We start from the raw sequence: 12676 nt of genomic DNA, 5'->3' as shown, positions 1-12676 counted from the left end.
TTCATTTGGCTCTAAACTTATTTACACAAAATAAGTACAAAACAAGGAAGGGGGTTGGAATGAGCTCTTCATTTTCATGATCATGAGTGTTTCTTCTCCTAAGACAGGAAAAATCAAGAGTCTAAGTGTTTTTCAGGAAAGAACGGAAACTAATTTAGGATGAATGTCAGATTGTGGGCGTAGCTGTGCTGCGTTTATAATACAGGACACTGCAATCCTTATTTTATCACACACACACACACACACACACACACACACACACACACACTTTGGGAGGTCTTGTTATTGCTGGCTGGGAATTACGGCAAGGATAAACTCGCCGCAGATTAATCAAGTGGCCTCATTATCAGCACAGCAGTTACACCGAGGGTGATTTTTGCATTAACACGTACATTAAACTTCAAAACCAAGGAAAGATTTAACATGCAAACCAGCTTTCAACTCTACCTCACCCTTTTGTAGGTTGTGACCTGACTTAAGAGATTTATCGTTTTTACGATAAAGGGAAAAATGGTTTGGAGGTTCTTAACAGAATTCCTGACGGAGCTTAGCGGATTGTAAGCTCGTGAGACATGTGACTGGAACGCCACATATACAGTCAGTTAGATCAGAAAGCTGGGTTTTCTAGTGTTATTTAACAACTAAACTACTGTTCAAAGCAGCACTTGTGTTCATGAGTCAAACGTGCGCCTCATGACCTCCGGCGTAATTTGCTTCACCTTTGAAGAGCGGCTCCGCTCTGGCGTATTGATGAATGTTTTTCGAGACAAAAGGCGGAATAACTTTTAAACACAGGGGGAAATGACACATCTATACAGGACAGAGGCTGAGAGAGCGGGATGAGACGTGAGAAAGAGAGGAACACACAAAAGTGAAAGTCATTTTCATTTATATTTCATTTATATTTATAATGCTACAAAGGATTTCTATTTTAAATAAATGCAGTTTTTTTTAACTAAAAGACTATCATGGGTTGCATAAAAATATGAAGCAGCACAACTGTTTTCAACATTGATAATAAAGTTTTTTAAGCAGCAAATCTGCATATTAGAATGATTTCTGAAGGATCATGTGACACTGAAAACTGGAGTAATGATGCTGAAAATTCAGCTTTGAATCACAGGAATAAATTACATCTTAAAATATATTCAAACGACAAATGGATATTTTAAATTGTAATAATATTTCATAATATTACTGATTTTACTATATTTTTAATCGAATAAATGCAGTCTTGGTGAGCTTCTTTCAAAAACATAAAAAAAAAATCTCACCAAAACCAAACTTTTGAATGGTCATTCCTCGGTTTTTGTGCTACTCTGAAGTCATCATGCTGTGAAACATTGTTATATTTGAACATTTTAGACGTTTAACCAGATTTAAGTATAGTTTTTCATTTACACAAAATAAGCACAAAAAAATAAATAAACTATAGGGAAGCACCAAAATGAAAAAACAATTATCAAACACGGTTTTCCCCCATGTATTTTGCCAATTTTTTTCACCAATGCATTAATTAAATATTTTGTCTTGCTTTTCAAAGAAAAAAATCAATTACAAAACAACAATTTAAAAATATTTATTTAACACTGAACATTTTTAACATTCTAGTAGACATTATAGCATAGCAGTATAGCACAATCTAACTTAAAATTAATAAGTTAGTAAAATAATATACTTTGGTCATTTTTAAGACCCCCTTCTTGAATCAGGCATGTGTTATTAATGTACAAATAAATGCAGCCTTGCTGAGCAAAGGAGAATGTTATAATAAATGTATTAAAAGAGCTGTTGTAATCATTGTTATTATATTTATCTTACTTTTTTATTTTATTTTACAGAAAAACAGTAAAATTACAATGCTAACATTTATGAATGTTGACTTTTATTTTGGCGGAAACCCGCAAGAAGACCTCAGTACTACTTTTTGCTGACAGCAGCAGATTTATGAATGATTCTCATCACACAGGTTTCCCTCGCGCTTTGGACTTTAAACCCTGGCTAACAAACTCGTGCAGAGGTGTCAGAATAAATACAATTCGTGCATGTATTAGACAGCATAACGTTCTGTAGTTTATTTACTAATGGTTTAAGGCCATTTTGCAATTTCAGTCATCATACAGTAACCAGCAACAACCACCCCTTTCTCTTCTCATGGGAGACATGTGATGCGGTTCTAAACAGTCTCTCGCTGTCAGTGCTTTTTTCGGACGAATAATTTTGGTTGCCGAACATTCGGTGCATCCCTAAAATAAACACTTGTTTTTGAATCATTCCTCCTCTGCTCTGACTTAAACATACTAAAATATGCCCTGAAATGCAAAATAAAACATCCCAAAAAAGTCAAAGGCAAACCTACACAGGACTGTTAAAGGAAGCAAAAACGCCTATTTATACAAAAGCAGCACATTTACTCAATAAATCTGAAACAGTCAATAGTCCTTCGTAATGAAGAGGTCATTTACAAACTCATTTTGTTTACTTGTCACATTTCTTGCCAAAAGCCAAAATCCTGCTCATTATAAAGTGGGGATTTCCTTCCAGACCACTTCTATTCAGGTTCAGGGTTATTTTAACATAACACGAGCCAAAAGATATAATTCTGATGAATACAAGCTGCCTGAAGTTCTCTTATTTAGCTTGACAAAAAAAAAAAAAAAAAAATTTAAATATCATTTTATAAATACCAAGTGTTCTGGTGAGGTTCTCTCAAGGTTATGAACAAACTTCCTTACTGTAACATTAACAAGGCATTCGATCAAAGCTGTCTGGGCCTATAAAAATGTTTAGTGAAGTTGAAGTCAAAAGTTTACATAGACCTTGCAGAATCTGAAAAATGTTAGTTATTTTACCAAAATAAGAGGGATCATACAAAACGTATGTTTTTTTATTTAGTATTGAGCTGAATAAGATATTTTCACATAAAAGATGTTTACATATAGTCCACAGGTTCAACAGTTTACACACACTTGATTCTTAATACTGTGTTGTTACCTGAATGATCCACAGCTGTGCTTTTTTTGTTTAGTGATAGTTGTTCATGAGTCCCTTGTTTGTCCTGAACAGTTAAACTGCCCGCTGTTCTTCAGAAAAATCCTTTAGGTGCCACAAATTCTTTGGTTTCTCAGAATTTTTGTGTATTTGAACTAGGGCTGCACGATTAATCGCATTCGATTATGAGCGCGATTTGGCGTAGCTTGTCAGTGATTTACGGCTCTGTGTATTTATTGCCGCTCCAGCTGAACGCACGTGTTGGAGATTTACTAATAATCAAAATACCGGCTTCATTGACTAAACGCGCCTCATAATCGCATCCGATTTATCGTGCAGCCCTAATTTGAACCCTTTCCAGCAATGACTGTATGATTTTGAGATCCATCTTTTCACACTGAGGACAACTGAGGGACTCATATGCAACTATTACAGAAGGTTCAAATGCTCACTGATGCTCCAGAAAGAAAAACGATGCATGAACTGTGGTGGGGGGGGGCTCAATACCATTATATATTTTTTCCATTTAGTACTGTTCTTCAGAAGCTACAGGAGATACTTACATGTTTCCCAGATGACAAAACAATTTAAATTTACCCTGATAAAAAATTTTATTTTTATTTTTATTTTTATTTTGTATTTATCTTGTGAAAATTTGTTTGTGAGGACCGGAATAAAATTATTATTGATTGATTGATCTACAAATTCTCTTAATGCATTTTGTTTCCTTTTGAAGCATCAGTGAGCATTTGAACCTTTTGTAATAGTTGCATTATTGCATATGAGTCCCTCAGTTGTCCTTAGTGTAAAAAGTTGGATCTCAAAATCATACAATCATTGTTGGAAAGGGTTCAAATGCAAAAAATGCTAAAAAAAAACAAAAACAAAGAATTTGTGGCACCTGAAATTTTTTTCTATAGAACAGGCGGCAGTTTAACTGTTCAGGACAAACAAGGGTACTAATGAACAACTATCACTAAACAAAAAAAAAAAAAAAAAAAAAAACAGCTGTGAATCATCCACGTAACACAGTATTAAGAATCAAATGTGTGTAAACGTTTGAACTTGTATTTGTAAACATCTTTTATGTGAAATATCTTATTCAGGTCAGTACTAAATTAAAAAAGTAACATGCATTTTGTATGATCCCTCTTATTTGGGTAATCTAATGAACAGTTAATGATTCTGAAAGGGGGATGTAAACTTTTGACCTCAACTGTAATCTAATATTTAATCAAAATCACTATTATACTACTTTCACATACTAACTTCACCAAACACAGAGAAAAGACCATAATGTCCTTTTTAAGATATTACAGTGCCTCAGCTCAGAAAGCGGTATTAAGCTGTTGGCTCTACGTTAAAATGAGGAGGTTGGTTCCAGGCAGAGAGCTGCTATTAAACTTTGAAATGTGCTGTCAAACTCTGGCCATCAGCTCCTCGACTCCCCCAAGCCCCTATGAGAGTAACCTGCTCTAAATTCACATGGTGCCAAATTCCAGTGTAATTTATTAATGAAACAACAGATAACCTTGGGTACGTTTTTATAGCACCTCGGTTTAAGTGAGAACACCTCCTCCTCGTCCACACCCTGCTTGATAAAATGTTTTTAATTCAGTGCACGTAGCACATCTAAAACTGACACACCCGCAATAAAACAAAACACACATGTGTTATCTTACCGTTTCAAACTGAGAAACCACACATCGAGTGATACAACTGTATTACTTAATGAAACTTCTGTCAATGTGTGTAACTTTCTGACATGCAACAGTTACTGGAGCCACACAGGAATTGGTACAAAGTGATTCATCACTTCCGGATACAACGCGAAGAAACTCTTCGCTAACTTTTCAGTCGCTTACCTGTTATAAACGCGTGATAAAACTCAAACACCAGGAGTTTTTTCCCACTTTTCCACCTCCCTTGTTTTCTTTCTTCCCAGCAGGCCAATTCAGGGAATCCGGAAACGGCTACAATTCCGCCCTTGTCCCATAATGCAAGAACACCGGCGCAACGGAAGCCATCATGGCTCAAATACCAATGCGGAGGACGGGTAATAGAGCGGAGAATTAGATCCAAGATGGCGGAAACAGGTCACAGTTTCTAGCTCTTCCGCGAACATGTCTAAACACGCTTCGCAATTTGTGACTAAATATTTGTGTTTTTAAATCAAACTTTAATTGAGATTTGTAACTTTTTTTTTTTACATTTCTTATTATATTATATATTTTATATTTACTTTTTTTTGTATTTGAAACAGCTTTGTATGTTTGGGTTTGCACATACAGATAATAAAAAATAAGATGTGAATAAAATACACATACACTACTAGTCAAAAGTTTTTGAATAGTAAGTTTTTTAATGTTCTTTGAAGAAGTTTCTTCTGCTCACCAAGCCTGCATTTATTTGATCCAATGTACAGCAAAAACATAAAAAAGTTAAATATTTATATTGTTTAAAGTAGCTGTTTTTTTTTATATTTTAAAATGTAATTTATTTCTGTGATTTCAAAGCTGAATTTTTAGCATCATTACTTTTTCAGAAATCATTCTAATATTGTGATTTGCTGTTTAAAAACATTTATTATTATTATTATTATTATGTTAAAAACAGCTGAGTATATTTGTCAGCTTTCTTTGATGACTAGAAATCTTTTGTAACACTATAAATGCCTTTATCATCACTTTTAAGCAATTTAAAGCATCCTTGCTTAATAAAGTATTCATTTCTATAATTCCTTCTCATAAAAAAATACTGACTTAAAGCTTTTGAATAGTATATAGTGTATAATATAGTGTTTTATTTCATATAAATGCTGATCTTTGGATCTTCCTATTCATCAAAGAATCCTGAACAAATATATGTTTTAAATATTGATAATAATAATTTCTTAAACAGCAAATCAGCATATTAAAATGATTTCTGAAGGATCATGTGACAGAAGACTGGAGTAATAATGCTGAAAATTCACCTTTGATCACATGAATAAATTATATTTTAAAATATATATAACTACAAAGCAATTATTTTAAATAGCAAAAATAAGTACTTTGAATCAAATAAATACAGGCTTGGTGAGCAAAAGAGAATTCTTAAAAAAAACATTAAAAACCTCACCATTCAAAACTTTTGACTGGTAGTGTACGTGTATATAAATAAACAATTAAATTAGCTCTTGTTTTTTTTTTTCTCTTTAAACGTGTTTGTTTTTTCAAGAAATGAAAGTAACCCTTTTTTAAGTTGTATTCACTGCCATACCCCCTCAAACTCAAACGCACAGCTTCTCTACATTCTGATTGGCGAGCAACAGATGCTCCGTCCTGCGATTGGATAAAAGTTTCACTTCAGTCTATTATTCCACTCCACTTATTCCCAGTCCAGGAAAAGTCCGTTAGTCAAAGCACAGAAGAGACGCAGCGAAGAGATGCTGTCCACCTGATCAAAGCGCTTCAGATTTAATCGATTTAAAAGAGAGAGAGAGAAAGAAAAAAACTTTTGGAGACGCAGTTTTTGGAGACCTTTGTTTAGAATAAAGAAAACCTGAAGAGGAACAGAGCCTTTCCAAACCTCCCGCAACAGGTGCACAGATTTATCCCAAGGAATAAAAGCGATGGCCTCCGCGGCTCTGGAGATCCTGGGTCTGACCCTGTGCGTCTTCGGCACGCTTTTGGAGATGACTGCCTGCGGGCTGCCCACCTGGAAGGTGACCGCGTACATCGAGGCCAACATCGTGGTGGCGCAGACCATCTGGGACGGTCTGTGGATGTCGTGCGCCGTGCAGAGCACCGGCCAGATGCAGTGCAAGATGCACGACTCCATGCTCGCCCTCAGCCACGACCTCCAAGCCGCCCGAGCGCTCACGGTCATCTCATCCGTCATGTGCGTCGTCGGGCTGATGGTGGTGATCGCCGGCGCGCAGTGCACCAACTGCATCAAGACGGAGAGCGTCAAAGCGCGAGTGGTGAACGTCGGAGGGGTCATTTACCTCATCAGCGCAATCTTCATGCTCGTACCCCTGTGCTGGATGGCCAACAACATCATCTCCGACTTCTACAACCCGCAGGTGCCCTCGGCCAAGAAGCGGGAGATCGGCGCGGCGCTCTACATCGGCTGGGCGGCCACCGCGATGCTGCTACTCGGAGGGAGCATGCTCTGCTGCTCGTGCCCTTCTTCTGGAAGCTCCGGCTACTCGGTCAAATACGCGCCCACCAAAAGAGCAACATCCAACGGGGACTATGACAAGAGGAATTACGTTTAGACGCTGTTTGGACTCATTTACACTTGCTGTTTTAAAGTTCTTGTGTGTTGCACCTGCAGATGTTTCGGTTCTTACTTTGTTAAGCATCGTTCCTGGACTACTCTTTGGATCAGTGCTTTTTTATTTAACGTGAACATTTTGAGGATATGCATTTCTGAAAGGTGGACGTTTTATAATAACTTTCAACTATAGTTACAAACATTAGCTGTGCTTAACAGATCAATACAATGTTTTGAAATTATCCTGAATTGTAATGTGCATTAACTACTGATCTGATTTCTTTATTTTTTTTAAAGCATTTTGGACTCATTGGCTGACAAAAAGGCACTGACACACTTTAAAATGAGGTTTTCTGCTTCAAATTACAATTTTAAATCAATGTTACTTTTTTTTTTTTTGGTAACTGTATTTACTACACCTTAAAAAATGTTCACTAGATTCAACTTAAAAACCTAAGTTCAGCAGCTGCCTTAAAACTACAAGTCATTTTAACTTTTTACAATAAAAATTAGTTGATTTAACTTGTGAGTTGGAATGACTTAAGTTGATTTAACTTACAATGTTAAGGCAGCTGCTAAACTTAAGTTTTTAAGTTGAAACTGGTGAAAACTTTTACAGTGTATATCTGAGTGGAAAGCGATTTTACTCGACATTTTTCTTCATACATGTGCATGAACTCTGATCTGTTAAGCATATTTGTGACCCTGGGACACAAAACCAGTCTTAAGTAGCACAGGTATATTTGTAGAAAAAGCCAAAAATACATTGTATTGGTCAAAATTATAGATTTTTCTTTTATGCCAAAAACCATTAGGATATTATGATCATGTTCCATGAAGATATTTTGTAAATTTCCAACTGTAAATATATCAAGACATAATTTTTGATTAGTAATAGGCCTATGCATTGCTAAAAACTTAATCTGGACAACTTTAAAGGCGTTTTTTTCTCAATATTTTGATTTTTTTGCACCCTCAGATTTTCAAAATAGTTGTATCTCTGTACATACATACATTAATGGAAAGCTTCAGATAATGTATAAATCTCAAAAAGATGGTTTTGTGGTCCAGAGTCACATTTGCTGTTTGTTTTCATAATGAAAGTTACTATAAAGTGTTTCACTTTTGCTAAAAAGTGCTGTTTCAAACCTATCAAGGACATACATGGGTGAGAGGAAAGCTATAATCTGACAACATATCTCTTTTAGGTACCTGGAGAAGTTTGTAAGCTTGTAAAAGTTTGTCAAAGACTAAAAGCATTAAGTTAGTAGCTGTAGCTGTTGTGATGTTTACCAACGTTTTAGTGTGTACATCTAGAGGAATCTGCTTTGGCACATTTGCAGAGACTCTTAAACGCTTGGATTGTCAGCCAGGAGAAACAGCTGGAAAACTCAAGCGACTCCTGACTGATCGGTTATTCGTAACTCACCCGTCCACACCGACGCTCACATGAGAAATGCAATCCAGCAGGATCTTTGTCCACTGTGGAAGATGTCTGTTTTTAGGAATATCCTGCCGGTTAGTGCCTTCATGGATGGGCATCTTCACGTTTCTTGAACTCAAGACCTCTGTGTTCAGTTTATTCAGCTTGACTGAAATGTTTATTTTTTTGTAACTTTTTTAAATGTCTTTGAATTCTTGAATGAATGTTGTTTGGAATAAACATTTACATTTTTGACACAAATACGAATGTTTGTGTTTTTAATACCTTTGTATGTTAAAGAATAAATTATGGTTATACTCTACCAGTAAAAAGTTTTTGAACAGTAAGGTTTTTTGATGTCTCACCAAGCTTGCATTTATTTAATCCAAAGTACAGCAAAAATAGTACAATTTTGAAATATTTTTACTATTGTTCTCTATTTGAATATATTGTAAAATGTAATTTATTTCTGTGATTTAAATGCGGAATTTTTAGCATCATTACTCCAGTCTTCAGTGTCACATGATCCATCAGAAATCATTCTAATATTCTGATTTGCTGCACAAAAAGACATTTATTATTATTATGTTGAAAACAGCAGACTAGAAGTTTTTCACAATTTCAGAAGAACAGCATTTATCTGAAAAAGAAATCTTTTGTAACGTTATAAATGTTTTTATCATCACTTTTGATCAATTTAAAACACCTTTGCTAAATAAAAGTACTAATGTCTATAATTTCTGCTGATCTTTGGATCTTTCTATTCATCGAAGAATCCTAAAACTTTTTAAAAATGTTTTTTAACAGCAAATCATCATATAAGAATGATTTCTGAAGGATCGTGTGATACTGAAGACTGGAGTAATGATGCTGAAAATTCAGCTTTGATCACAGGAATAAATTGCATTTTTAAATATATTAAAATAGAAAACAGTTATTTTAAATAGTAAAAATATTTCAAAATTTTACTGTGTGTGCTGTGCTTTGGACCAAATAAATGCAGGCTTGGTGAGCAGAAGAGACTTTAAAAATCTTACAGTTCACAAACCTTTGACTGGTAGTGTAGGCCTTGTTGTAATGAATAATGTCACCTTAAGCTCAACTCCAGGTTGTGAAAACCCTTAATATGTTTTTTAACTTTCATATAAACTGGTTTCTGCACTGGTAGTTAGTTTTCTTAACTAGTTTAGATGCTAAACAAAAAGGCTTAGATTTAGCTTTGAAGTTAAAAGGATCATACCAATTCATTCAAATGAGTTTTAAGCATTTAATGCTGGGTGGTTATTAAATGCAAAGTTTGTACAGTCAAATTTGAAATGCAACTGTTGCTGCTTGAGTCTCCGAAACCTTGTTTCTTAGTCGGCTTAGTTGGTCATATGGCCACTCAGCACAGCAAAAACACGTCAGTCACACTGGAGAACTGCATGACCTGATTTTACTGGTTAGTACCAGTACAAGTGAACTGGTCACACACTGGAAGATAAAATGAATATTAAACAGCCATGCCATCGCAGTGCACCAAAAAAATTTATATTTAATTTTTTAGATGCATATTTTATATCCGTTAGAAAAAAAAATCAAAATCCATAATGTTTCTTTACAGAAAATAAATAAAATAATAATACATGTATAGTTTATCAGATTTTTAGTTTGTAATAATACCTAAAAAAAAAAAAAAAAAAAAATATATATATATATATATATATATATATATATATATATATATATTGATGCATTGTGCATTTAAAAAATATTAACAAAACAAATGAAATAATTATTATAAATAATTTATCACATTTTAGTTTGTAACAATATTGAAATTCCACAAATTACATAAAATCATAAAAATGCATATACAAATCCATAGATTTTATTCATACACACAAAATAAAAAAAATTTAATTAAATTTTAGTGTAATAATATCTAAATTAGCAAATTAAATAAAAAATCAATACAAATTATTTATCAGGTTTTTAGTTTGTAATAATTGCTAAATTCTGAAAACAATGTAATCAGAAAATGGATATAAAAACCGTTTTCTTTACACAAAATAAAAAAACATCAACACAAATAATACAGTTTAATATAATATATTGTTTATGTAATATATATAAATTTTATATAATATATATATTTATAAATATAAATTGTTTTGCAGATGTATATTTTATATCCATTAGAAAAAAATCTAAAATATCCACAATGTTTTTTTTTCACAAAATATTTAAAATATTAATAATAATACATTTATAAATGTTTAGTTTGTAATAATATCTAAATTACAAAAATAGATACAATTAGAAAAATGCATATGAATATTTTATTAATTAATAAAATGCACGTTTCTTTAAAAATATAAATAAAAAATAATACTACAACAATAATAAAAATGATAATAAAAAAATTATAAATAATTTATATTTTAGTTTTAATAATATCTAAATTCATAAAATAAATAAAAAAATCAATACAAATTATTGATCAGGTTTTTAGTTTTCAATAATTGCTAAATTGGATATAAAAAATCATACGATTTCTTTACACAAACAAAAAAATTAATACAAATAATTGTATTATTATATATATATATATATATATATATATATATTATATGTATATAATTTATTATATTTCGTAGATGCATCATTTATATCCATTAGAAAAAAATATATAGAAAAATCCATGCTTCTTTACACAAAATTCCCAAAAACAATTCAAATTCCAATTAAATTTAAAACAATTTATAAAATCTGAAAAAATGCATATAAAAATCCATAGGTTTTCTTTACACAAAATAAATGAAAAATCAAATTTTGGTTTGCAATAATTGCTTCTGAAAAATGCATATGATCAGAAAATGTATATAAAAAATTCATAAGTTTTTAGTCAGGTAAAAACAATAGCATACACTGCGAAATTGGTTTGACCCTTCCAAGATTGTCACAAATTTTCTTGCACATTTACACAAAACTTCATCTATTTCAGCCAAATATATAACTTCACATTAGTGGCGCTCAACAAGTCACTCAAAACCAGATGTTCAAGTTTAGATAAAAGCACAGGATCATTGGATGTAATCTAAAAGTCCATATAAAGTATAGTTGCATTTGTTGAAACAGTATATGCATATTAAAAAGTCGAAAATTTAGTTTTTTTTTCCCCCTAATTTGACTATAAATGTAATTTTATTTATTTCATATGAAAAAAAAAATAACTTTAACAAAACGAATTTAGTTGTTCTCAACGGAAGTAATTTTGTTATCTTATTTGACCAAACATTTTACAGCACTAACTGTGGTCCTGTGTTTCTGTAGTTTATGGGTTTGTTAACAGCACTGCTTCCCCCGACCCTCCTCTCTCAGTCTCCAACACAATAGAGGCTGTATGAATATCCACACCAGCTCTTTCAGCCGCCATTGTGGGATTGTTAGTTCCAGTCACCCTTTGGAAGCTAAGGAGGTTACGAGGCTGAGTAACGAGCGTGAGTGTGTGTGTGTGTGTGTGTGTTTTGGGTGGGTACTCGGGGGAGGTGCCAGACTTTTTAAAAGGACCTTCCATCCATAATGAAGAGAGGCGCAAGGGGGCAGCGACGACGTCATTAAAGAATCTTCGTCATGGCAACCGCACAAGAACCTGCAGTTGCCTGGTGACAGGACCCCATAATGTGGCCATATGGATGAGGACAATGGAAGACCCGTCGGCAGACATTCCAAGACACGGATGGGGGAGAGAGAGAGAGAGAGAGAGAGAGAGAGAGAGAAATGAGGGACAAGAATGCCAAGAAAGAACAACCTCTCACCCTACACATATACAGACATAAACAAACAAACCTCACCTATAGAAATCATGTTATACAGCTCTTTATTTTACACCACAGTGATATTTTAGCACAACTGAGACACTATTAGTTTGTATTCATATTTTAAATTAGTTTTCTTTTTAATTTAAGTTAGTTTTAGTAATTTTGTTGTGCATTTTTATAACTTTTAGCAGTTTTTTAA

General features: G+C 33.4%; 2 protein-coding genes across 2 annotated transcripts in view; one reads left to right on the top strand and one right to left on the bottom strand.

Moving 5' to 3' along the window:
* The window catches only part of LOC141286612 (septin-2), a 54405-nt gene extending 49422 nt beyond the window's left edge, over window positions 1-4983 (bottom strand). Inside the window, exon 1 of the mRNA XM_073818661.1 lies at window positions 4857-4983. The gene's annotated coding sequence lies outside the window, so the exon portion shown is untranslated. The remainder of the gene's footprint in view (window positions 1-4856) is intronic.
* A 1397-nt stretch (window positions 4984-6380) lies between these two features.
* On the top strand, window positions 6381-8929 carry cldn5a (claudin 5a). Its single transcript, XM_073818761.1, has one exon. The coding sequence runs from the start codon at window positions 6605-6607 to the stop codon at window positions 7250-7252; it is 648 nt and encodes a 215-aa protein (XP_073674862.1). The 5' UTR covers window positions 6381-6604; the 3' UTR covers window positions 7253-8929.
* Window positions 8930-12676: the final 3747 nt, after the last annotated feature.

Source organism: Garra rufa, chromosome 15 (assembly GCF_049309525.1).
Source record: "Garra rufa chromosome 15, GarRuf1.0, whole genome shotgun sequence".
NCBI lineage: Eukaryota > Metazoa > Chordata > Actinopteri > Cypriniformes > Cyprinidae > Garra > Garra rufa.
Note: the sequence above shows the minus strand (reverse complement) of the source record. Positions and strands in the feature narration are given on the sequence as shown.